This window comes from Lepisosteus platostomus, chromosome 7, assembly GCF_059453375.1.
Source record: "Lepisosteus platostomus isolate fLepPlt1 chromosome 7, fLepPlt1.hap1, whole genome shotgun sequence".
Classification (NCBI taxonomy): domain Eukaryota; kingdom Metazoa; phylum Chordata; class Actinopteri; order Semionotiformes; family Lepisosteidae; genus Lepisosteus; species Lepisosteus platostomus.
In genome coordinates, this window is record NC_142617.1 from 39,675,307 (window position 1) to 39,702,225 (window position 26,919).

General features: G+C 41.6%; 3 protein-coding genes across 4 annotated transcripts; 1 reads left to right on the plus strand and 2 right to left on the minus strand.

Moving 5' to 3' along the window:
• Window positions 1-375: 375 nt before the first annotated feature.
• Window positions 376-2,487, minus strand: tmem81 (transmembrane protein 81). Its single transcript, XM_088640235.1, has 2 exons — window positions 1,884-2,487; window positions 376-1,490 (listed from the first exon to the last, which is right to left on the minus strand). Exon 2 carries the CDS (start codon window positions 1,348-1,350, stop codon window positions 514-516), a length of 837 nt encoding a protein of 278 aa, XP_088496361.1. The 5' UTR covers window positions 1,351-1,490; window positions 1,884-2,487; the 3' UTR covers window positions 376-513.
• An 827-nt stretch (window positions 2,488-3,314) lies between these two features.
• Window positions 3,315-16,517, minus strand: rbbp5 (retinoblastoma binding protein 5). 2 transcript variants are annotated; one of them, XM_088640234.1, is made up of 14 exons: window positions 16,358-16,517; window positions 15,844-15,869; window positions 15,118-15,290; window positions 14,321-14,461; window positions 13,505-13,667; window positions 12,898-13,007; window positions 12,455-12,574; window positions 11,967-12,120; window positions 11,232-11,303; window positions 10,699-10,816; window positions 10,162-10,231; window positions 9,614-9,858; window positions 6,985-7,062; window positions 3,315-4,164 (listed from the first exon to the last, which is right to left on the minus strand). In XM_088640234.1, the coding sequence occupies exons 1-14, from the start codon at window positions 16,374-16,376 to the stop codon at window positions 4,112-4,114; spliced, it is 1,542 nt and encodes a 513-aa protein (XP_088496360.1). In that variant the 5' UTR covers window positions 16,377-16,517; the 3' UTR covers window positions 3,315-4,111. The 2 variants fall into 2 exon arrangements, with proteins under 2 accessions (XP_088496360.1, XP_088496359.1); XM_088640233.1 differs by having other exon boundaries at window positions 6,871-7,062.
• An 862-nt stretch (window positions 16,518-17,379) lies between these two features.
• Window positions 17,380-24,951, plus strand: LOC148658717 (ras-related protein Rab-29-like). The gene is made up of 5 exons (XM_088640236.1): window positions 17,380-18,025; window positions 18,730-18,801; window positions 20,000-20,181; window positions 21,033-21,154; window positions 23,477-24,951. Exons 1-5 carry the CDS (start codon window positions 17,863-17,865, stop codon window positions 23,583-23,585), a joined length of 648 nt encoding a protein of 215 aa, XP_088496362.1. The 5' UTR covers window positions 17,380-17,862; the 3' UTR covers window positions 23,586-24,951.
• Window positions 24,952-26,919: the final 1,968 nt, after the last annotated feature.

The window sequence follows — 26,919 nt, forward strand, 5'->3', positions numbered from 1 at the left end:
ACCATGGGCTGTGCCAGTTCCGTTTCACAGAGTGCTCCTTATCTCCTCAGGTTGTTCAGCTTCTTATGAAAGCAATCATTATGTTCATCATTAGTGTGTAGGAAAGCCTGCTTGTGAATATTCAAACTATCTCAAGTGGCCACTATAAAAGCCCCCATGCATTATATACTGTATAGCAGTCTCCCCCTTGTTTAACTTCTCGGGTATTCTCGGTGTTCATTAAAACATACTTGTCTCTCTTTCAAGACTGTATTTGAAATTGCCTTGAGTGGCAAACCCTCAAAACAGACACAAATTGAGCAGGAAAAGCACTCCACACCACTCATAAACAGATTTTGCCAATCGATCAGAAATTAACCACTGTTTTTAAATCTGTGAATAGAACTGGTCAATTTATTGTGCAAAAGGGAGGCTAATGAGAAAGAAAAATGGTTTTGGTGTGGAAAATATCAGCCGAGCATGACCAGCACCAACCCACTACCTCCACCAGGTCTGGCTTCTGGTTTTAGGACCTTATGGATCTGCACGATTATCTCTCTTCTCTTGGAAGACGAAGCAAAGTAACAGAAACATGGTCGCTGCCAATCCTGATGAGATACACAGGCTGTACAGGATAATTTTCTCGACTTGAGAGAAGGCAAGGCTGTCAGAGGTGGCGATGGAGGTGCTGTTGAATCCGTCCCCAGTTTGGTTGTCTTTCAGGGCATCCCATTGAGAAAGAGCACCAGTGTACTGCAGGTGCACGACCTTTGCAGGCAGCACCTTGACCCCGAAGAAGACCCTCTTGAGCATCCTGTAGCGGCTGTCTTTCACGTCACAGCGGTAGGTCCCCGCGTCGGCCTCCCTCACCGGATCCAGGACCAGCCTGTCCAAGGGCAGCACCGCGTAGCGCCTGAAGAACGAGTCGTCCGTGGTGACGACGCCCCGGGCATACCTCCAGGAGAAGACGAACCTGAACCTCCCCATGGTCTCCATCACCTCGCCGAGGCAGTCCAGCTCCTGGGCGTCCCCCGCGGTCACTGTGAAGGTGCTCAGGCCACAGTCCCAGGACACCAGGCACTCCGCCTTCCTCTCCTCACAGCCCTCGTGCGCTCCACCACCTCCTAGCAGGCACAGCTCCTCCGTCCGCAGCCCCAGGCCGCACGTGGCGCTGCAGGGAGAGCTGCGCACCACCACCTGCGCCGTCACCGCCTGCAGCTCCTGCTCGAGCACAGGGGGCAGGGTGACGGCACCCAGGCCAGGGCGGCACAGGAGGCACCAGGTGGCCACTGTCAGCCAGGGCAACCTCAGAGAAGGCCAACAGTGTTTCGTCCCGACCCCTGGCATAGCACACAGCGGACGGCAGGGCATTTGTTTAACTGGAGCCCACAGGTTCAAAGACGGCAGAGGTGAAAGAGACAAGCGAAGTCTCGAATATTTTATTGCCAATCTCTGGCAGAGTTTATGACTGAGTGCTTGAGGGACTGCGAAAAAAAATATACGATGCCCTTCTGGAATTGAAAAACAAAATAAGCAAAATGGACAGATATTTTGAGAAGACAATAAAACAAAATCCCCCCCCCAGCATAGAAAAAGAGACCACAAAAAAAAATTCTGCGAGACAGATCCGGACAGAATTGAAAAAAAAAAACGGTTTGGGAAGGCTATGATTTTGACATGTTTGGCTTTGCTACAAGGAAATACCCTCAAAACCTGCCAGTTTTAAAATGCTGCAGCACATTCATACATTCATCTAGGCCTCACAGCTGTTTATTTTTCAGGGGACAGCATCTTTAAGATTCTATTTGATACTGTAAAGCGCCTCATCAAAGGAAATGCTTCAGTATAATTTAGCTCTTTTTTCCACAGAGATGCTGAATATTAAATCCTGTTATGCACCCTACCTACTTCAAGCCAAGTCCTTGATCTCCTTCTGCATAAAAAGGCTCACTGAGCAGAAGACAGAAAACGTGATTTCTGTTGTCTGACATTCTAGAATGCAATAGCTCTGTAACAATGGACGCCCGATTCCATGGCAGCAGCAAGATCATTCTTTTTCCAGCAAACAATAGCTGAAAAGCCCTGAGACAGACATTGTACACAGTATTCATAAGACTATCCTGTTAAGAGTAAAGACAGAGGAGTCCATCTGAATTGGATACAAGGCTAAAAGTTGAAAAGCAGACTAAGCTGAATGGATATGTAATAAGAGTTTGTTATTCTCTAAGTTTCTGAATTTTTTACTAACCGATATCTGAGAATAGACAACAGTAATTGAATTGTCTTATATAGTTTTCCTGAAGGTCACGTTATTTTTAAAACTGGAATGCAATGTGTTTGTGTGTAATTTGGCAAGTCAGCAGGGTTTGGAAATCAACTCCAAAGTCTTCTGGCATGCCTCATACATGGGCAGACCTTGCCGCTCACCCTTGGGCCTGTGGCTACACAACCACACTGACCGGGACATGCATTCACATTTCCAAATCTTGGCGGTAAAGATTTGGTTAAAACTTAAATGCCATTTATATCATATACCTTCACTCCAGTCTGACAACTTGAGCTGTTTACTGTAAACCTTCCCACAATTGCCAGCTTTTACTACTCACTATCCTATAAGTGAGCCACCCATCCAGCTTCAGAAATCCTCTCAATCCTCTAGTAAGGGCTGCAGAAACCTAGAGCCTACCCCAAAATCACATGACATCATATGGACACTAGTCCACTGCAGGGCACACATGCAATTAGCCTAGCCAGCGTGTGACCGGAAGTTGAGAGAAAATATCAGACATGGCTAATGACTGCCTTCTCAGTCCGTCAGAGCACCTACACAAGGAACACCTGTGCTGATCTAGTCTTTCCAACAATCATGACAGTGCGAGGAAAACAGAAGTCAGAGAACCATTCGATAATAGAGGTGTGGTCATAATATAGAAGGCTTCGATACTGTACAACCATGTGCAAGATCCTCAGATCAATTAGTATTGCTGAATACCCTCCTCGTTTGTCACCTTTCTAATGTTGTAAAGATCTTTTTCTTCTTTTGCAATGATTGTTATACTAGAGTTGAACATTATAATGTGACATGCAGAATTATAAACACAAAAAAATAATGGTATAAGGTTTGTAAAAAAGCACCACAAATCTTACTCTCACTGTATTTATAATATGTCCAGATTGCTTTCTAGAATCTCAGACTCTGCATGTTTAAGGAAATGAATCTTGATGTTATTTTGCCACCTAGTGGCACTAATACGCAAAGCAAAACCCCGATGAACAATGAGGAATGGAATCATGAGCTTTCTATTTGAAATCTCAATTTCCACGAACAGGTCCAGTTTTTTTATATATTTTTTTTTAATTTGCACTTGAAACCTTTAACATCTGCTACAGACATAGGTCCATGATAGATCCAAAAACATCCAAGCAGCACGTAAAAGATTTTCTCTGAAAAACAAATATTTACATACAGAAAAATACACAGTACACATTACCTTTATCTATATCAAAAAACAAAAAAAATGGACTTGCTAAAAATTATTAAACGTTCCCATGACCTTAAAAAGAAAAATAAAAACTGTTCTGGCTTCATGGTACAAAGTTCTTTGAAGGACTTCAAATATCCACAATGAAAAGGTTTCCGTTTTCAAAACCAAGAGGAAAGGGGAAATTTTTAGACAGAAGTTCACGCACCCTTATCAGGGAGAGTCAGCTGTGCTCATTTAAACCTTTTTGTTAATGGAGGAGTTTGGGGGAAAAGAAAAAAACTGCCATCATGATCTGCAGACTTGGAAACCCCTGCCTTTGGCCGTCAGCTGGTCAGGTCACACTGCATGAGTGTGAAAAAGTGCCTCCATCGATGGGCTGGGAAACCTCATCCTCAGCCACAATGGATTCTGTCGCTGAACTAAAACATGGTGGTTTGACCCTGGGTTCTGTTTTTGCAGTTCCTCCCAAGCATCCATCTGATCACCAATTTGAGTCTAGAAGGGGGAATAAAATGAGAGACCCCGGAGCCAGGAATGTCATCCATGCCAGAGCAAGAGAGATGTCTTTGTATTGCAGGTCCGCATAATCAGAGACCGGAGAACACCGATCAATTCCTCCTTGAGCTTGTTTCTCGGTGGGTGGCAATTCAGTCCAATCCCTGCACTTCGTGCTGCTTGTACTGGGGCTGCACCAAATTCCCTGTAACATGATTGCAACATAATGACAGAGAGTGGCAGGGGCAGAAAGCAACACACAGTAAAAGGCTATGCGAACAGTGTCTGCAGTAAGCTGGTCGGCACATTCTAAAATAAGGCCCAAAAGTGAAAAAGCACTTGGAATACTGCAGGAATACAAAAATGAAGCTGTTCTTTAAAGAACGAAGGAACTTTTGTCGGTATCCCATGATGAATTCCCTTAGTGTTTGTGCACCACCCCGTGCATCTCAGGGAGGTGGGAAGAGCCTGGACACGTGTAGCTCACACGGACACAAGGGGAACGTGTGAATTTCTCAAGAAAGACACCCCCGTTGAGTTTAATATGTTGAAAAGATCAGTTTAAATCTGAGTTTAATTTTGCAGTGCACTCAAAATTCACCTAAATGTTTTTTTATAAGACGCATAAAGTTAAATGCCAGAATATTTTCATCTTGTAAAATGTTTTTTTCAAATATTGTCCATTCCCTTTTTTATTCTTGATCCCAATAAGTGGTATGAAATGTTTTCATTTTTAAAATGAAAGAAAATTAAGATGACACGTTTGCCAGTGTCATCTGACAAATGACTTTATAGTTTTATGATATTATGTATCTGTATCAGTGTACATTGTGAACTAACAGGCCACACTAGGAGTTGACACGGGATATTCCCTTTAATAACTGGTTATATTGGCACAGTGATTTCCTGAATTATTTTTCATAGAGAAAGAATGCATTTAATTAATTAATATTGAATATTAAAAACACACTCCTTATATTTTACAACTAGTAGAAGCCAACTTGTTTTGAGGCAAACTAGATAAGTTGCACACAACACTGCGGAACTGGAGGGCTGGTGTTATTTCCGGTCTCTTCAGTAGTACATGGTAATGGCAGACTGTGGTAGATGGATCCACTTAAAACAATATCAAGCTAATTTAGGTCACATAAGAGCTCAGATTGAATGAGAACCTACACAGACAACACCCCCACAGAACCAGAGATAGACTATGCTAGTGTATATGGAAAAAAAAAAAATTTATGTTACATAATTTTTATGTTTTCCATTTTATGTTCTCATTTTAATGTGGCAGGGATCTGGAATTTAGCAGGGATCTTGAATTTAGCCTGCAGTTTCTTTTTTCAAGGAGTTTAGTGTTGCACTATGTCACCATCTGGTGGACTAGGCATGCCTCTGTCCATACCGACGTTTTATGATCCAGACCAATACAATTTGGTGAAAAATGTCTCACAGAGCTACTTTTTAAGGTCTGTATATACATTACATTTACAATTATTCTCTTGTGAACCACCTGCAATTCTTTGCCTACATTTAAACTTAAAATACAACCCTGCTGGCTGCCAGATACTGTATTTAAACATGGCCAGCTATGCATTTCATACAGTAGACAAATTAATGTATGATTAACGAAGCTTGTAATGAATATATAGACCTTGCAAAGTACCCGTTGGACAGATACACAAGACACTGAAATCCAGACTCCAAACCTTCGACGGTGCAAACAGCTGGGTAAAGCATGGCAGGAACAGAGCAGGAAGGGCAAGGAGCAAGCAGGAAGTAGGCAGGACCAGCCACAGGAAGTGACACGGAGAGGGAGGTATCAACTACCACTGGAGTCTAAACCTAAGCTGCAAAAACACTTGGGATCATTAAAAAAAGGTTTGACCAACTGCAGTCTGAGTGTGTCTATAAGGGTGCGTTTAAAAACAAAATTAGGGGCAAATGCAACAGCTTTGCGATCCTTGGTTTGGAAAATGTCAAATTACAGCAAATCTCAGACCTTGGGCATGAATATTGATATGCTACCAGGGGGACAGTACAACTGATCCCAGTAGATCTGATAATTAGGCTACCTTGTGTCAACAGAAAATGAACAGGATTTATCTCTAAGCAGAACTGTAAATTACTTCAGCTATCTGTCACAGTGCCCTGTTTTAAAATGAAAACAGCTTACAGCTTCCTTTAAGCAAAATAACTGGAGCTGGGTTTTCTGGTGAGTCTAAATCACAAATTACCACCTTGTTTAGAAAGACAGGGCTGTATGCATTACATGTAAATCTGGGGTGGAGTATTGAAGAATAAATATTCTATCACCTTACAGTGTCCTGATGGTGAACTAAGTCAAAATGCATGGCTCATTTCTTTCGGAAGAAGAGCAAATTCAATTTAGTAGCTTTCGACTGTGACATAATTTTACAATGCTACCAAACGGAGAGAAGAATCACTCTTCTGAGTGTCCTAAATGCAATATATTTCTCTGAATAGGAACTGAGAATTAAGAAACTGTGACTGTTCAGACAACGACATTTATTACACTTGGAACACAGCGAGTCCAGATCAATGGCAAGGCAGTGCACAGCTCTCTTACTGACAACTCAAGAGCTGAGGAGCGCAGGTTTATGCAAAATACTGAAAGACTCTGTCCGGCAACAAATATCTGCAAATACATTTTGCAGACGGAATGGACCTCTGCCGAGATCAACGCTCTGAAGAGAAGGAGGCAGAAGAGTTGCTTTCAGTATTCTACACACAATCTGTGGTTCTTCCATGTGCTGCGTCTGATCACCGCACTGGTAAGAGGGCGCAGGAGCTAGGAGGCAGGACCAGTTCCCAGTGAAAAGGCGTGGCAGCTCTCTACAGCGCAGCTAAGAGGCAAGCGGCTAGGTAAGAGTTTCTCAGGGGTCCTTACCTGTTGTGGGCTGTCCCATATCTGCCTGCGCTTTGCCCTTCACTCCTCCTTCCAAAGGCAAACCTCTGTCGCCCTTGTAGATTTTGGCTTTAAAGGGAGAATCTTTCTCTTTACCTTTTGATCCCTTTGGCCGACCGGCTGTCTTCTTCTTGGACTTGCCGTCCCCCTTTACGCCCAGCAACGGGTGCACTTCTGTGGGGTACAAGAGAGAGACACTAATACAGACCTCGGGTTCCTACAGAGTTCCACAGCCAAACGCCTTCATCAGTATCTTTCTACACGTCTCATTCTGCATCACTGTCACCCGGATTTGGCTTTGAAGCTGCACGCTGTTGTTAAATATGGGCCGGCTGTTTTAAAAACCACTAGCAAAACCCACCAAGGAGGAGCCATGGGTAATAATCAATTAATCAGAAAACCAAAACAAATCATTCACATTTTAAGTTTATCTGTGAAGATACTTCCTGTAAGCATCCCCGTAAAATGTTTTTTTCAGATTCCCATCTAATCTTATCTTTGAAAATCCAATGCATGAATCACTTAGGATTTGGGTCATTTTCCCCACAATGATCACCCACCGTGTAAATAATTCATTTCAGTTACAAATGTTTCCACTGAAATGCAAAGCTACGGAAACCCAAGTGACTTGTGTGGATGATCTTTGATTCTCCACAATCCCAGCTTGAATTCACTGAAAATACAAATGAGAGCGCATATGGCTGCAACATAACTCTCTGTTGCTCTCTAAATATGTGTGGCAGGAAGAAAATGATACTCCTTTGCACATGCATACACAGGGGGGTTAAACATGCACATACTATGCATGTAGGCTAAGTGAACATATGCTGTGATGTGCATAGAGTGTGCATACTGAGGACAAAGTGATGTGCACTGATTAACAGGGAACACATGCATACCTGCAAGTCCATATGCACGTACAAATAACTAATGCATCATTTCTATCAACCAATATTACATGTAGTGATACTGGACCATCTGGCTACCTGAGTTGCCACTACAACTTCCTAGGTGACCTAAGAAATACTTGTGGTACATGAAAGGCCAAACTGCATTCTAACAAGAGCGTAATACAATCACAATAGCATTTAGATGACCAGGAATATTAAAGTTAGATGACCAAGCTATGAAGTTAGGCAAACCCCATTGTTACTGATCAGATTACTTTTCCACCATTTTTAAAATCCTATAACATCCAACCTCCCAGATGAAAGAAAAGAACATTTTCCAGGGCTGTAAGGTAGTTTGAAAAGTAAAAATTACTCAGGTAGGTTGCATTGGTTAGACTTTTCACTTTGTTGTTCATGTTAAGCCACATCTACATGGCTGTGTTCATGGAAAGTTAAGTAGTTAGATGGTTAGTGGCTACCAACATGGATTTGGCAAAAGACACTTGACTGGATTCTATACCAAACATACTTTGCAGAATGAAGTTAAACCTGGTTTTCATAAAGCAGGGTGTACTAAAACTGTATCAATGGGTAATTTACATATACTGCACTATATCCGAATAGTGCAGAGTGGTATTCATGAAACTTCATTTTTTGTCTTAGAGCTCTCAGGGATCTACAATGAATATGAAAATGAAGCTGTTGAGTCTCATAATTTGGTCACATGGTAACCATGTGTTCACTGCCCTATATAGAAAGAGACACGTTTCTCACAGTTTTTTTAAAACCAATGAAAGTACAGATTTTGAAACTTGGTGCACAATGCCATATCCAAGATGTAGATTTGTTTGGTCAATTGGTCACATGGTTTGGTTGCAATACTGAATGTAAAAAAAGATTCAAATGTACTGTTTTCATTCAATTGGAATGGAATTTAGCGTATATAAACTAGAACAGGTTCTCTCTCAAACTCATACAACAAAACAAATTGTTAAGAAACATGACTGATGCAAGCTGAGTATATTCCAGGTGTGCTTAATTTGCAGATCTTTATGTTGCAACAGATATCTATAATTGAACGCTGAAGGATTGTCTATAATCTCTAAATTGTAGCACGATATGGAAATGATTGTTCCTGACTTAATAAAGCTGGCTAAATGATCTGATATTCAGTTAAGACTTCTGACAGATCATTCTGGATAAATAAAAAATTAGCTAATAGTTCCCTGAAGAATGCAGGTAATAAAAGTTATAAAAGACTGCTGCTCTTTTATGTTATTGATGCTTATCCACTATTTCCCATGTTCCATGGCATAAGTTCCTAGTTCTTTCACTTCCATTTTAAATCATTCACCTGATAAATATCTTGGAAGGTGTTTCGCATCTCATTTTACTAACACTGCAAGGCAGTTCAAAAGAAGTAGGCCTGTACTATATGCCCTATACTCTGTATGAGGATGCTTCTGCTGGGAACAGCCGGCGCTCACTGAGTATTTCACATGACCCTGTGAGTGTACCTCACCTTGGGTGTAAATGGGTGCACCTCAAAGTGGGATAGTAGAAAAAGGGCGGACATATGCGAATTACGGTCATGTTTTTGTACACAGTTCTGCCAAATAAAGATTATCAGACATGACAGATACAAAAGGGAGCTGGAACACACATATTTTCAGTGGGTTTGGTCCTGTGCATGAGCATGGCCTCATGCAGATGATCATGCAGAAGGCACAGGGATTAGAAAAAAGGAGTCGGATGCTGTGTGAGAAAATCACACTATACCACCGGGCCTCAGGGTCCTTGGATTAATATGGCACAGATGTGAACAAGAGGCATACCATCGCTGGGGACACCCTGTAGCTCGATGGTAGTGGTCCGGGCCTTCTTCTTCGGGGGAGCCCCTTCAGTGGAAGGTTGCCGCTGCTTCTTGTCAACCCCGCCTGTGCCAGCAGAGGGCTCGTCAGAGGCATTGGTCTGGCCGGCTGCATCTGGGGGCGGGCCGAAAGGGTTCTCCTCTGGGTCCTCCACCTCCGGGGCGATGGGGAGGTACAGCAGGGCCTTATAGTCCTCCAGCTCCTCGTCACTGGTGGAGACAGGAAGAGATTGACAAGATAGAACTGACATAGCCCCTTCTGTGGCGGGTACCCCAAAAAGCATTAATCAACGATACATGAAGGAGATACTGTTTTTCAATCCATATGGACAATGCTCTTTTAAAACACCAGCTGTGTTTAATAGGCTCAGCATGAGAACATCTTGCACAGGTGCACCTGAAGAACAAGTCCCAGTTCGTGGGAACACTATATATAGCGTGCCTTGTTTCTTTCTATGGTGCTGCTGATGGGCAAGAGTAAAGTAACCTGGAGGCGGGAAATTTGAGCCCCACCTGCTGCAAAAAGCGACGATTGGGTCCACAGAGGTCACATCTACCTCCTCGTCCTCCGCTGCATCAGCACCTGTGTGACGTGCAAATAAAAAAAAAAAACAGCACTTTAGCACTTTGCATGAAGGTTTACTGAACATACTGTTCAGAAGATGTGCCCTTTTTATAACTTTCTTCCCATAGAACTGCAACAAAGTATATCAAAGCACGTGCATTTATTAAGCCTTTAGATGCAAACAATGGCTCAAGATTGAAAACAAGCACATCCATTAGCCTTGCTGACAGTGTGACTAACTATTCTACACACAGCTATCTGTTCAACCATAACAACCTGCATTATCGTTTGTAATTTCTGAACCCAAGACCAGCAGATCCTGAAGAGTCATATCTGTGACTTCATATTTATATACGATATGCATCTGCAAGAACACTGCTGTGCATCACCTGAAGCTTTTGTTTCACAGTTAAGCAGAAACTTTACATTTTTCTCTGTGGGATGACAAAGCTGCTGCACGCTGCCACCCTCTGTCTGTACAGTACCTGTCTGTTCAGGTTCACTTTTGTCTTCATCCTCAATATCAAACTCGGACTCTCTCTCCTCATACTCCACATTTTCATCCAGCTCTTTGAAGTCAGGTGCGAAGGCACTCCAGTTTTCCTAGAGACCAGGAAAAACACGGCACATGCATACTGTAATCTAAAGTGGCCAAAAGAAGGAGCAAAACAGGTGTTAAAAATGCTCTTTGTGGCCTGGCTAACTGCAGCCCACTGGAATCCACCAGTACACTGTTTTCCAAGCTGGAATTGATGAGCAGCGGAAACGAATCAGCACTTAAACTCACCGTCAAGCTTTATGGTCTCTTCCAAAAATTCTGAACAGCTGTCATTTTGTTCCAAGTGTTACACAAAGGCAGTTTTACTTTAGTTTTCCACAGCTAATTTGTAAGTTGAAATATCTCCCTCACATATGCTCTGAATTCTTGCACACTGCACACACCTCTAGCCTAAAACTTTAAGCACTCCAGGTCATTACTCTTCAGCCCAGACTAGCAGGAATGACACTGCACACTTACCACCTGGTTCTGGGCCCAGATAGACACCACTCCGCTGGAGATAGAAGCAATTATGGGCCGCACCGGGTGCCACTGAAAAAAAAGGAGTGGTTTGTATGATTTCCAATGTCTAAAGAATATAATTGACATAGACACTGCAGTACTAATCATGTGTCTTAAACACTGCTTCGCTCCAGAAAAGATCTGGCAAATAAGAAGCACACTGTATCTTTCTGGAAAAGATTTAATAAATCATGAATTGATGCACATTTCTATTGCCAAGCTATACCCGCGGATAACATAGTGCAAAAAAACAAGCCATCCATTGTAAGCAGTAGTTCTTTACAAAATAAATTACTTTGTAGCATTACCTATGGAATTACTAAAGTAATTGCCTTTAATAACACTTTCATTTTATTTCAGGAAGAATAAAATAAACTTCGCCAATTTTTCTAGTGGAACTGCAGGTATTGATCTAATTTTGTATCGTGTCTGAATTTAAATTCACAACTAAACAGCACGTAGTGGAAATGAAAAAAATAATGTAGGTTAATTGGCTTCTGTGGAAAATGGCCCTGGTTTGTGTCTATCTGCCCTGTGTTGGACTGGCATCCTGTCCAGGTTGTCTCCCGCCTTGTGCCTGTTGCTTGCTGGGATAGGCTCTGGTATACCCGCAACCCTTAACGGGAAGAGGCAGTTAGAAAATGGATGGATGGAGAAAGAAGAAAAAAAACTCGGGAAGCCTTTCACGCTTACCGCTACATCCAGCAACAGCTCTCCGCGGGTGCCGTGAAGGATCTTGACCAGATTGCCGATGCTCTTCTCCCAGATGTAGAGGGCGTGCTGCCGGGCCGAGCCAGCCACAATGTACTCCCCGTCTCCCGAGAAGCAGCACTTCTTCCAGGGCGTCCTGCCAGAGACGGAGAGGAGGGTGAGACCAATGCAGAGATGTTCTGCAAACACACTAGACTTTACTGAGTCTTGAACAGCTGAACTGCTGTCATATACCATACAGCAAACGCCTTCAACCACTTGAGCAAAGTACTGAGTTCAAGACAGCGGCAGTTCAACGCCATGATTCTTCAGCAACACAACGGTTACAAAGGGCAAAGGCAGTCTAAAAGGCTAATAAAACTCAGGGGATTGCATCTCTCACAGACCAGTATTGTGCACCACTGTGCACTGATGAAACAGTGTTGGGACACAAGGGGATACCCTGCTTGCAGTAAGGACAAGCTACAGACCTGTTGACCAAGTCCTGGAGCTTCTGCATGGGCTCCGGCTCTCCGTCACGGCCACACGTCAGGATCTCCCTCCCATCGTACACCCGGATTATCCGGTCCGCTGTGTTAATGAGGAAACAGCTGGGATTGGGAGGGGAGGGATGGTGGAGGGGGGTTAGCAACACAAGTGTTGTTAGAATCAACAACTCTGATCAGCACTTAAAAACTCATCTTTTTTTTAAATGCCCTCGAATGGAAGGGGCACCTCCACAGAAAGTCACAGGAAAAAAAAACATTGCCGACAGGAGACACTGCAGAATTTGTATTTGTTTAAATTACTGATGCTGTTGAGCAAGAAACCCAACACATGGATAGGCTCAATGGTTTCTGAAGTAAAATACTGTATTTGTATTTACTGGCCATGTGACTTTGTGCATCAAGCAGCGCACGCTGCTAGCGCTTACCTGCCCTTGCGTGCAAACTCGATAGATTTGATTGCTGTGGTGTTGCTGGTTCCTGTTGTCACTCGAAAAGAAGCCACCAGATCCTGGGTGTCTGTCTTCAATACCAGAATCTGAGAGAACATAAAACAACTCAGAATGTACAATCACTTGTGGTCAATGGGGCCTTAGTTTAAACTAAAAAACTTTAAAAAAAACAACTATTAAAATTCCCCCACAGGTATTGTTAGTAAAAATAAAATGTATTTAATCCAAAGTTATATGCACCTGCAAGTTATATGCAAAGTACCTATCTATACAGCTTGGCTTTTTAAGCGTGTTGTTCCAGAGTGCAACAGCAGTGACCCACCTGTGATACAAACCCAGAAACTTTCCAATTCTAAGTCCAGATTTCTATGCCTTCTTCAAAACTGAAATTTCATCCATAAAATCCAACCCCAAGTAACAGAAAACGTACAAAGTAGAACACATCTGAAAGTAGTTTCATGCAGACATGCAACTACAGTTTAATCTCGGTATGTATTCACATAAGGAAGGAAGGATGTTTAATTTATCACTTCTTTAAAAGGCATTTAACCACCCTGCACACAGCGCTCTGGCGCCCTCTGACCTTTCCCTTGGCATTGCCCGTGTAGATGTACTCCCCACGACGGTCGAATGCTGCCACCACATTGAGGTCTGAGTCATCATCCACCGGAAGCACCACATGCTTGGAGTCAGACAGCGTAAGAAGTACTGGCGCCGACTTCATTGGGCACACCAAAACTCTGTTCCTAAAGTGCATAAATAGGGCAGACTCATACACATGCCAAGTGTGGTACCAATATTTATATATCTCACATCCACATCCAATGCCACTCTAATTTGGATGTAAAAATATTGATTTTACAGCTGGGTGGCTCAGTAGCACAGTGGTTCTCATTGCTGCCTCACAGCGCTGTTTCCCTGGGTTCAGTTTCAGGGGTGCTTTCTGTGTGGAGCTTGTATGCTCTTCCCGTGTTTGCATGGGTCTCCTCCAGATACTCCAGTTTCCTCCCACAGTCCCAACACACACTGGCAGGTTAACTGCCTTCTCGAAAAATTGGCCCTGGTGTGAGCGTGTATGTGTCTGCGTCTGCCCTGTGATGGACTGACATTCCGTTCAGGGGGTATCCTGGCTTTTCGCCTGTTGCTTGCCAGGATAATAGGCTCGGCATCCCCAGTCACCCAAGTTTTAAAAATGGATGGATGGATGGATGGATGCATATGTTAAGTTTCTTATTTACTCTACTCTAATCAAGAGTTAAACATAAGCAGCGGCCTTTTTCTATGTAATTTATTGCAGTGGTATCACTGGAATATCCTCCTTTATTAAGACATGTGACATCGATCAATAACACAGGTTGTCACCCCAGTGCAAGGTTTCAGGAGGAAGGGCTGTACTCACTGGTCACGGGGATGAAACTGCACTTTGAGGATGGGGGAGGGGAAGCGGAACCTCTGATCACAATCCCCGGTCAGGACGTCCCACAGGGATACAATGTTGTCTGTGGAGGCGCTGACTAGCTTGTGTCCGTCTCGGCTCCAGCTGAGGAAAAAAAGGGGAGCAAAAAAAAAAAATATCACAACTCTATGTTAGGTTTCAAACTTTTAATTACCTGGACAACGAATGGAAAAAAAAAACTCTATCCAGGGATCTATTGCTTTAAAATGAAATGACGTAAGTTACAAAAATATCTATTCTCAACTATTTTTATGCTCAGCATTTCCTTAACTGTTTATACCACCTGATTTTAAACATTTAATAAACATTTCAGGACAGATCATGGAAAAATAGCTTGTAATATTCATTTTGGCACACATTTCTGACAGAAACCCCTAAATTTCATAAAAGAAGGCAAATTTTCTAAGTCATATTTGTCTGATTTTTGCTCCCTCATAAAAATATATTCATAGTAAGTGCAAGATGCTGTCTGAAGCATGTGAGCATGCTGTGTGAATGACAAGCATACCTTCTACCCCCAAACAATGCATCACCCAAACCCCAAAACAAGCTGCAAAACACTATAAGAGACTGCCTTACCTAAAACAACATGTTTCGATATCTGTCTTCTAGGGTCATTTACAAGCACTCACAATGAACAGGTTCCATTCAGTTTCTAATTAAATTTAAAGTTTGTGTTTTCCCAGTGCAGCAGTTTGGTTTAGTAGACACAACACTGCCAGCAGGTTCAGAACACTCACCACAGTGAGCAGACAGGATGGATATGTGCGCTGATAATTTTGGCGATGCCCCTGGTGAGGAAGTCCCAGATGACGATTCGGCCATCGTTGCAGCCTACGGCCAGCAGGGTGCCCCAGCGGTTGAAAGTGCAGGTGAGCGCCATACTGATACAGTCCAGAGTGCCATCTGCCTCCTAAATGGGAATCAGCACAGAAATTATCATATATGCAGCACTGGGCAAACAGTTAACCTAATGCTTCCTCTTACCTGCTGTTGAGCATCTTCAAGCACTATAAGTACCTTAAACATGAGTGGCATTTATTTCAAAAGGTCTGGATACGTTTACAATCCAGTCCCATTCTATCCTCCTAAGAGGATTGCCTTCAGCCTTCAGGCTGTGACAAAGGTAATGATGTGCCAGACTGAATCACAGAAATATCCAGAGATAACTTCTTAATTATTGATCAACTTTCATCCAAGTCAGGACATTCTCATATAGGTATTTCACAAAGCCAAAGAATTGTACAAAGCAAATGTATGCTACAATATTATAAAAGTATATTAATGGAGGCTTGAATAAACAATAGTTAGAAATCTGCATGATAAACAAATGCAGTTCTACAAAGAAATAACTACTAGGACTTGGTTCAACATGCTTCTGAACTTCATGCTTTACCATGTTATTTAGCAGGAGAGAATATTTTAAAAATACTACGCTAGAATGCTAAGGAAATCCGTTGACTTACCTCAGGATAATTCTGCCCAAAGGACTCTGAAGAAAGACAAAGAAGATGTTAACAGCTCTGAATCTGACATTTGCCGTCTGATCAAGCATCACTTCTCATACTTGTGCACGACATATTCAAGACAATTAAACTAAAAAATAAGCAAATATAATTGCTTATTAGAATGTTGTGTTAAAGACTAGTATATTCTAAATATATACCTATATCAGTTTCTATCAAATCCGTTCAAATCAGATACTAGTTCCACTGTGAGACCAAGTTTAGTTCTCAACAACAACTATTTCCAACGTTTAAAAAAATACCTCTTTACCATTTGACGTTAATCTTTTTTCGATTCTGGCAATGTTTTTTCCAGAACTTACAGTGGGAAGGACTACATGTGAAAAAGCAGAGGTTAATTCCTCACCCAGATGTAAAGACATCGTTTCTGCTGTGGAGCTTTCCAGTACTCTACTACAACATCGGAACCGAGAAAATAAAAAACAGAAAATTAAATATATATATATAGACATACCAAGCAGTTCTAGATTCATCGTGAAGTCCTCGATTCCAATCCCAAATACGACAGCTTCAAAAAATAACAAATACAAACAATAAAGACCGCACCGTTCAGTCTCCAGTTATCCTTCAGCCATCAAAACAAACCAGAGCGACTGGCGCCTAGTTGCGACGAAGGACCCCTAGTTCGTGGGTCGTGTTAACGTTGCCGGAATGTTAAAAAAATGACAATAAAAGTAAATGACACAGTCGAGTTATCTACATGTAGAGCTGACAATTGTGATTAAAAATTGTTTGTTTTAGAATATAAAGCTAAAATATTTATCTTAATAACAAGATATTTCTGTCTGTCCAGCAGGCTTTCTCGAAGACAGCCTACCGTTCTAGTACGCTTACACGCCGCGCTTTCAGCATGGAAGTTATGAATAGCCAACTGTCATGATTGTCGAGCATAAAAATAGTATTTGCTGTACTGTCGTTTATCCTTTCCAATTTTTAACACATACTGGTAGCATCAGGTGTGGCATTGTAACAGTTTCGTAATCGCACAACAAACGATGTCACCTTGGAAAAGGATGTTTTGCAATTTGACATTAGTTTGTAGGATTATTTTAATACAGTATACGTATTTGCGTTTATGTGGTCATTTAAAATGTAGCTATAGGTAAAGAAGGGTGACTGGAACTTTTGTATACATGCTACATGACTCCGCTATGTACTGTATTTTTTTAGCTCAAAGTTTTCAAACGTGACTTAATAGTCGGTTTTATATAGTTGATTAAAATTTCATAAGCATTTACGTTGCAGTAGGTCAGCGTCACTTTATTGTGGCAGTTAAGAAAAAATGCAAAATACACATATTTTAAAGAGAACGGGCGTTTACATATATCTTCTGATATTATATTTCGTTATAGATTCTGGGACACTTAACTATTGAATTACAAGATTGATATAATGGATACAAATTTGGGAGAGACCTTTTAATTAAAAAAATCGTACACAGGTGTGTTGGGGATATGATCTATTTCATTTAAGATATTTCCTGATTAATGCATTTTATATTCATTATCACCCATTAATGAACTACCAGACCCATAATGCCTTTCGGTACTTACAGACCATGAAATCACATGATCGTGCTTGACTGGAGCAAACGAAGTGTTTGGCAAGTGCTCAAGTAGAGTTTATAACTTCTGCATTGGTCGAGGACGGGAGGCAATGAAGATGAGCATTTCTGCCACTTAGGCTACGTAGTCTGAAACTGACATTCCAGAGTGCAGGACCAATTAATTAGTAAGAAAAGCAAAAACGTTTTATTTCAACCGAGAGTAAAACTTGCGTAGTATATCTTTATAGTGAAAGTGAAATAGTATTTTTAATATGAGCATACTTTGTCAGCAAAGCCCGTTTTAATGGTGTGGGAAACTGAGAAGTTTTATACTGAAGATCCAAACCCTAATATTTCTAAACAAATTATACTCGAGTACAGTTAACTACTGTATAGCGATGTGTATTTGTTAAATGTTGAACGACGATTGTCGCCCTATTTCTGATAATATCATGGAAAGACGTGACTACCTATTTAAAATCCTGGTCATCGGCGACGGTCAGGTTGGAAAGACATCTCTGGTGCAGCGATACGTCAACGACCGATTCAGCAAACACTACAAATCGACAGTAGGCGGTAAGGATCAATAACGAATCGAGAAAACGTCTTGCCTGCTTTACGTCTCGGGCCTCTTCTGGCTGTTTGCCCACAGCACACGGTATCATTTTTATTGAGGTGAGGGTGGAGGGATAAGATTTTGTTTTAGCTTATCGAACACCCCATGCGTATTTAATAATCGAGGTTTTATTGCACTGAAGCTGAGAACGACAGGTAGGGCTGGCGCCTTTCTCTGTAATGCCGAGACCCATCAAGAATGGATGATTTGCATAGATCTTTCAGCAGCAAAGTGTAACCTGCGAAAACGTTCCTAAATTGATATCTATATTACCAGGAGGTGACATAACACATAGTCAAAAAATATCAAATCCGTTTATTTTTTTCTACTTAATCAGAATACAAATGTACTTTTTGTCTCCTGTGGATAGTTTATCACCCTGATAAGATGTACAACACTCCATACTGGCTGTTAGTGTGTTAACTGTAGATTTTTTGAAGATTCTGGTCTGTGATATGAAGGTGGCTAAATTCTGTATTAATAACAGTCAAAGCTGACATGACAGTAGAGAAAACAAGGGGAGCTCTGATGCTCATGACATATTGAAACTCCAGAATGTGTCTTAAGATGTCTTAAGACTTGTGTGCACATGATCAATTCAGTCTCTTCAGTCACACTTCTCACTTTTTGCTCTCTTTCCTTTCGGCGGTGTCTCTCCCTTCAGTGGATTTTGCAGTGAAAGTTCTGCAGTGGTCCGACACTGAGACAGTCAGGCTACAGCTCTGGGACATAGCAGGTGAGCACTCCTCAGGTGTGATGGAAATGACTTATGATAATGACATGCATTATAATTCATGATGTGTAATTTGGGCTCCATTCTGGTTGGTTGTAAATAGAGGAGGAAGCTACAATTTAACATGGAGATGAAGTGAAGTTCACATGGTGAAGTTATAAGAAGTGGATGGCTTTATTACAATAGCAGCAGGTAGGTAGGCGATTAATAGACATTCAGCATGGCTATGGTAACAGGTAAGGAGAGGTGACCCTGACTCCTGCCTCCACAGCAGTATAAAGGAGAGCTCTTTCCTTTGGCTTTTAGAAATTTAGATACAGCACAGTGGTTTTAGAGAGACCTTCTGCCATGAATTGATCAAGCAGGACAGTGTGATTGAAAAGCCTTTCAGTTGGACATGTTTGTTCACTTTGCATTTACTGTCATAAAGAAACAGCCATTTTGTGTGATGATAGTGCTCTGCTAGAGGAATTCAGTGTCACTCAGGTGGCGCTGTGTGTAATCAGTGGACTTTTCTGCCCTGCTACATTCCTAAGTATCAGAATCTGGGCTATGTGGGTGGTATGAAATGCAGTACTTTTGAGCTTTCTGCCTGGTATTTTTTTCTGTGTCATCCTTTACTCAACATACAAAGCATTACTGCCACAAGGCTCTCGGTTTCTAAATGCTGGATGAAGACAGAAGGGTATGATAACATTTGCCTTTGTGAGCCCAGAGCTGACAAGCTGATACTGCGTGTCTCATATCTCTTTTCTTACTCCCAGCTTTATCTACCATACCAGGTTCAATTGGTTCATAAGTGAGGATTTTATTCTTTTATTGCAGTTTTTATAATGATTTTTAAATGAAAGGAAGAGTTTTACTGAGCAGATCCAGCGGTAGTGCTTACAGCACCATAACAGCATATCTGATGAGTGGTGCTTGTTGGGTTTGTAAATAAATACTGATAGCTTGAAATATTACTCCTTGCAGGCACTGTCGATTTTTTTAGAGAGAGCAGCTCTTTATAACCATTGCCTTTGTGGGCATCAGGAAGAAGTACTGATAGAAACAGCTTTTGATGTTGATGAAGGATGCAAGTCATCAATAAGGGCTAATGAGCAGATCAGTAAAGATCTTCATTTGTTTGTTGTTCTGCGGTGGTGTGAGTGTTCTGATGGTGATGCCTCAGCTCTTCTCTGGTGTGTGTTGTCCCTGGCAGGTCAGGAGAGGTTCACCTCAATGACCCGAATATACTACAGAGAAGCTGCTGGCTGCATCATCATGTTTGACGTTACAAACCCGACCACTTTTCATAACTGTCTAAACTGGAAACGGGACGTGGACAGCAAGGTCATGCTCACGGATGGAAGCCCAGTGCCCTGCATTCTGCTGGCCAACAAAGTAAGGGCACAGATCACCATTATAAACTGGCTCTGTTCTAGGGTGCAAAGGGCATTTGGACGGGAGTTGAGACAAAGTACATGGCATTTGTTAGAGATTAACAACAGCAATAACATTTTGTGTTGTGTTAAAATGATCCCAAACTGCCTAATGGGAATGGAAATTAGCGCACAATAAAAAGACCAAAAACAATATCTTGCCAAATGGGAAGACAACGGGTCGTAGCATGAAGGCCAAGGTATAGAAGTGTATTTTCCATTTGGATTTAAAAGTGCCAGCACTACCACTGTGTCTTGTCTCCTTTGGAGAGAGATTTCTATGGCCTGCTCACTGAAAGTCCACCTGCTTACAGGTGTAGAGAGAATGCCGGGGCATGTCACAGCGCAGGAGATTATGATGAGAGTGGACAGTTCAAGACTCTGGAATAATTCAAATGTGCTAAAATTAGCTTGTGATTTTCAGAAGGTTTTGTTTAGGCAGCTGACTTGTTAACATATTTCTGCCTGTTAAGGACTTCTTAAAAAAATGCTTGCGTTGTTATCATTCCATATGAAGCACTATGGTATGCTATTCAGCTTGTGAAAAGAAAAAGATGTGATCGATGTTACACAAGTGAGGAAAAGGGCAGATTAGGCACATTTAAAATGTAATATTCAAAAGATTAGGGCTGAAGATAACACCAAGCTTCTTCACCTTAATGCTAAGCTGAATCTCAAAAGCTCTTGGTCTCCGCCACAGAGAAAGCTGGGGAAGTTGGTTGGCGTGACACACAGGAAAGATCACAAACCATGATGAGTGTGCGGACTCCTGTTAATTTCCTCTTTTTATTTTCTTCTGTCTTCGTGGGGCAGTGTGATCTGTCGTCCTGGGAAGTGACTCATGACAGCATAGAGCAGTTCAGCAAGGGGCATGGATTCATCGGCTGGGTGGAGACTTCGGCCAAAGATAACAAGAACATCAATGAAGCCATGAGGTACGAGACTGTCCCCTAGCCCAGGGGTCCCCATCCCTAGTCCTGGGGAGCCCCCCAATCCAGTCAATCCTAGGGTCTTCAACCCTGGTCCTGGGGAACCCCAGTCCACTCAATCCTGGGGTCTCTAACCCTGGTCTTGAAAATCCCCCTGTGTACGCTGCCGAGCTTCTAATCACTGGTGCTCACAGATGCCTTCAGTTGACCCACTTGCTTGTTTAGACCATTTCTTACCATTACCCATGTCTGCACTCAACTCTTGCTATATCCTTGCAGTACCCTGCTTCAAGTGCACTGTTCCACATACAAAACGTTATGCTGTTTCTACAAGAGTTTGTCCCTTATCTTGGTCTCAATGGTTCTTAATAAACGGCCAGCTCTTGAAGAACAGACATAGATGGGAATGTCAATGTATAAGATATTTCCCAAACTCAGTGATGTTCCTCCTGCAGAGGTGAAGGTGGATATATGTCTTTTTCCACACCTGGATCTGATCTTTTTTTTCCCCCAAAGTGATTCTTGTTTTTAAAGTTTAAATTAAGTTTCATAAGTGCTCCAGTTCTTGAAAGTCTTCTGTAATTTTACTGTTTAGATATACTTCTGCTTTTGACAGGGGAGTGCTGTCTTGTGCTGAGGAGATGATTTTGCTGCAGTACTTTAGATCACAAAGCAGTACAAATAATGACCCATGCTTGCCACATTCTCCCAAAGACAGATAATAGGGGGGGAAATATGATATCTCAATGAAAGTTGAAAATTTCCATTCTTCCTCGTGTGTCAAAGCATAATCCAGCTAAGCATCGAAAAAGCAGAAATTCTGAAACTCTGAAACCCTTGCACTTCCTCTCCAGCTCAGACCCGATCTTTCTGGATGGAGTTAATCGCCATCTGTGGCATCTGGGCTGCTCTTGCAGTTATTACTTGGTCTGGGCCCTCTGGTGTGGCGGGTTCCCTGCCCGTTGCCCGCTCAAAGTATTCCAAAAATAAGTGCGAAGAAGGAAGTTTGAGGAGTATTTGAATGTTGCATTGGCTGCAATATAGCTCTTAATAATAATATTATTATTATTAAAAAAATAAATAAAAATAATAATAATAATAATAGTGCTTTGTGCTTTTGACAATCCACTCAAAGTGCTGTACAGGTAATGGGCACTACCCTCCAATACCACCAATGTGCAGCCCAACCTGGTTGATGTGACAGCAGCCATAGTGCGCCAGTGCTCTCACCACACACCAGTTATCACTGGGGAGGAGAACAGAGTGGGCTCTGTACCAGTGGGCTTCAGGCTATCAATCCTCTCCTTCTCACTAATGGAATAATGTGTAGATTGATAGAACCTGGCACAAACACAGACTGATGTTTTCAGCTACAGTCTGTATATTCCGAATGACACCTTCTCAGGAAAAGTATCCAAGGCTTCTGCCATCTGCTGTTTGCTCACCCTGCACTTGAAGACTTTCTTTTATTAGACAGAGATTTCTGCGTGTCCACTGTCCCTCAGCCTAGCCGTATTAAATCTGTGAAGTTTGCTTGGACAAGGAGGAACCCTGTTTGCCTTATACCTGCTGCAGGAGAAGTGCATACACTTGGAGATTTGGATGAAAAAAAACTTTGGGGAAAAAAGTTCCTGGGAAAATACATGACAAGTGATGCAGGTCTGTGTTGACATAGTGATATGCAGTCTGTGCACATGGAATGTGTGCTGTCGCAGCCAGTACTGTAGAAGCTGTCCGTGTATAAAAAGTGTTCGGGAGAAATTTACAAGATGTTGAAAAGATATGAGGTGGGAAAATTACTTGCTAGTTGCCCTGTATGTTTATCCCACTTGATCCATTAAAATGTGTCACTACTGGAAGAAACTTAAAGGAGGTGAGAATCATCTCTCAATGTCCCAACAAGGCTGAGTTGCACAAAACTAAAGGCAAACTGCCAAAGTTGTTTTGGAAAGGTGAAGGAAAACTAGCCCAGAGGGATTGTAGGATACATGGATGTTATCACATTACATGTTGGGACAAAGCCTTATACCTTTAGTTGAAACATTTAACATCTCTACCTGTAAGATTAAGTGTCTTAAAGTGTCTGAAGTGTCTTGATTGCCATAATCATTTGGTCATTTTCATTTCTGTTACAGGTTATAAAAACATTTGCTGAGACTTTAATCAATATAGAATTCCCTGCCATTTTGACTTTATGAAGTGCTCAAGAAAAATACGCAAACAATCAAATAAGTAAAACAGTGGTGAATTTAGATTTAGCTAAGGCCGTAACATGATTGGACGGCCTTTTTCCTTTATCTCATGGCATCCCTGTGTGTGTCGCTGCAGTGTCCTGGTGAATAAGATGATGACCCAGCCTGGCGTGAGGAGGGAGGCACAAGGAGGACGCATCCAGCTGGATGTGCCAAAGGGATCCTACGAAAATGGTTGCTGCTGATCCCTGAGAGACGGTGACAGATCCCTGGGCTTCCGGACTGCTGCCTTTGTAAAAAAAAAAAAAAAAAAATCACTCAAATGTAAATAAAGACACATCCTTTCGGCACCGACTGCTGACGGCATACTTTTGTAAGTCGTGGGTAGGAGAGCTGGCACGCGTGAGTCAGCGGACTTCCAAGGGGATGAGATTCCTGGCTTCGTAAGAGGCTGAGACACGGACTGTGATGCAAAAGGCTTCTGCTACCTTGGAACAGTGAAACGGCGGATGAAATCAGTTGGAGACACTTGACTGTCATGTTGCACCGCCTTGGTCAACTTGTACTAAATGGGTGTTGGTCAGAACGTTCCATAAGGGCTAGTGAATGAGTAGGTTGGCGTGGGCATCCTTCTGGACACAGAACTGGAACAACGTACTTGTGTCCAGAGGGCAGGCCGGCTATGATGAGCTGCGACCGATAAGATGCCAAAATCATGGAAGGAAATCGCTCCTGACAGGGCAACTTGTAAACTCTTAACTATATCTTGCAGCCCACAATGATGGGTGAGCTTCTGAATTTTAATTCTAGGGCCTGCACCGAAATAACATGTACAGTAGTGGAAGACAGTGAACTTTCATGGTTTGGAACACAGGAGTATAATTTCACATTTGTAAAACTGCTCTTTCAAAACTAGGTCCTCCGCCTTTATAGTCTGGAATGAACTTTTTTAAAAGAATTTGAACCTTTTTAATCACAATTGCTTTGTACAAGATTTACAGTCTATGGGTGGGACTGTTAGTATTGATAAAGAGCGTTGTTTATAAAACAGGGTCAGGTCCTTGCTCTGAGCAGAGTTTATTAACCATGCAAGATCCTTTTAACCTGTGTCAGAGCAGAAGCAGGCATTCCCACATCATTTTCGAACACAAGCCAATTTGGGGTTTAGCCCTCAGACTTCAGGTGTCTTATTGCAATGCACTATTGAAAACATGTTACATCCACAATAATGTTTGTAAGAGCTTGTAAAAGGCAACAGATGTATTTTACTTTTTTTTTCTATCCCTCCTAGAACAGTGACCCTGGACAGACATATTTAAATGCTATAGATGTGCCCACTATACCTGTGCATATATTTGTATGTTAAACTAGTGAAAGTATAGTGGTGTGTACTATATGATGTTTTTAAGTCTCATGTTACATCTTATTTCTAACAAAGGTTGAACTGGATGAACAAGTTTGGCAAGAGTCTTGATTCACACTTGTGATTTGTAGAGTCCTTGTCTAACAAATTTGAATGTCCCCTCCACACACACACAAACGCACCTTGGTGTATAAAGGAGAATTTGTTAAAGGTGACTTTTCTCAATAAATATAAAGGTTAACTTTCAAGGCCTGATTTTTGACTGGTGCCTGGGGGAGGGTGTTTACAGCTTTGCTTGTCTGTTAACTGTTTTTCTCCTTCGTTTTTAAAATCAAATTCACACATTCTAAGTGTGGGTAAATATTGTCTTTCCATATGTGTAAATATATGCTTTTCCAGTCGTTTTGTTTCCATTAATAGAGAACTTCCACTACCTTTACCTACTATTAAAGGCTAAAGCACAGGCAGCCAACTTCGTTTTAACAATTTAATTGACGAATTAATTTAATAATGTATTTCTGTTAAATGTTAAAACATAGAAGCAGTGATTAAGAGCAATTTAAAGCTCCGCGTACGTGCACCATGTTTCTATTCTCCCATACATCCTGCACGTGTTCGGGATTAGTATTGAAGTCTGTTAAATCCATCGATTTCCCCCCCTCTGAAGTTGAAACGACGAAGCCATCGAAGTCACTTCAAATCTTTAAATAGCTTTTTGTTCCGGAAAGCTGGAACAGTGGATTCTTAAGAAAAGTTAGGAGAGAGTGATTACTCCCACGCACATAAAGCTCCTGCTAGTATTTTAACTCTGGATTTAGGTCACTTGCATGAATATAGCTTCCTCTAGTAAAGTAATAACGGTGAATACTGGCACTTTGTAGTTTTATTTTCGGCTTCTTGTATGTATAACGCCAACTGCTAGCTGCTAAAAAAAGAGAACCAATATATCGAGCTGATAAATTAGGCTCCCTGACGCTCGGAGAGGAGTTTTATCACGAGGCGTGGGCGGGCAGGAGGGCACCCGGCGGTCGACTCTAACTGCGTGTTAAAGCGCAGCAGCGCTGTGGGTGGGACAGGGAAACGTCACGCAGCCTGCTGTTCTGCTGGTGCGCAACAAGTTGAGGAAAAAAAATCACACGGTTTCATTCAGAATTGTGCTGCGCAGCGGCGTGATAAAAACCGAGCGCTAGTCTTTTCTTCTTATTTTAAATACAATTAATATTATTTGCTTATTACGTGAACGTGGAGTGAAAACTATAAATAAACAGTAGTAGTAGTAATAATAATAATAATAATAATAATAATAATAATAATAATAATAATAATTGCTTACACTTATATAGCGCTTTTCTTGACACTACACTCAAAAAGCGCTTATAATATATATAATATATATAATATTAATCTAATAATATACTTTGAAGTGTCAGTGTCCGCAAACCGCCACAGTCCGCTGTGGAAAATCGGGCCTCGGGTCATTTTTTACTTCTGCATATTTTCAGCTCGGGTTGAATTATTTACAGTTCTGTGTCTGATTTGGTAGGATAATAATATCCCCTTTTGTTCTTAGTAACTACTAGTTATTGACAGTAAATTGCGTTGTGCTATATTCTGAACGTAAGGTGGTCTTCGTTTTCTCGTGTTTCTCTTCTATGAAAAAGAGGTTTGAGATTATAGGCTATTTTCACTTAAACTCATGGTACCCCAGAATAATCCAGTCTCGTATGAAGAAAATGATCAATTTATAGCAACCTTTGTTATTTTGAACCGACACTAATATATGAATAAATATATATATTTATGAATAAACGTTTAAAAATAAATGTTATAGGGTTTATGAAACAATACTGCACCATACAATGAAACCACCGAATAACACTGAATTTAAAACCATACATTAACGGTGAGTTGAGACAGGGTTTGGAAGTGCTTACTAACTTGTTCCAACATGCAAGGTATAACGACATGTGATTTTTTTTATGTTTCTGTGACTAAGGAAAAGCTCTCAAAACGATCAGCACCATTTCTTCCGATGATGATTAGAAAGCTCCAAGCAAAAGCTTAAACTATCGCTGAGGTTCTGAAATCCTACGCAAGTCCAAGAACCGGAGCGCCGCTTCTACTTGCTCTTTAAAAACATACTACGTGAGCACCCGTGCTCATCCGGGACTTTGAACAGCGGCCCAATCCCATTCGCAATACAGCGGCTGGGTGGG

What these genes read in the sequence shown, in the direction of transcription:
- tmem81 (XM_088640235.1), bottom strand. Translation starts at nt 1,350, where the DNA reads ATGCCCTGCCGTCCGCTGTGTGCTATGCCAGGGGTCGGGACGAAACAC.
- rbbp5 (XM_088640233.1), bottom strand. An exon ending in CAGTTTCATCCCCGTGACCA is followed by an intron (nt 13,668 to 14,320) that starts GTGAGTACAGCC and finishes TATGCACTTTAG; the next exon opens with GAACAGAGTTTTGGTGTGCC. An exon ending in ACAGGGTGTCCCCAGCGATG is followed by an intron (nt 7,063 to 9,613) that starts GTATGCCTCTTG and finishes TGTACCCCACAG; the next exon opens with AAGTGCACCCGTTGCTGGGC.
- LOC148658717 (XM_088640236.1), top strand. Translation starts at nt 17,863, where the DNA reads ATGTTGAACGACGATTGTCGCCCTATTTCTGATAATATCATGGAAAGA. An exon ending in ACAGCTCTGGGACATAGCAG is followed by an intron (nt 18,802 to 19,999) that starts GTGAGCACTCCT and finishes TGTCCCTGGCAG; the next exon opens with GTCAGGAGAGGTTCACCTCA. An exon ending in GCATTCTGCTGGCCAACAAA is followed by an intron (nt 20,182 to 21,032) that starts GTAAGGGCACAG and finishes TTCGTGGGGCAG; the next exon opens with TGTGATCTGTCGTCCTGGGA.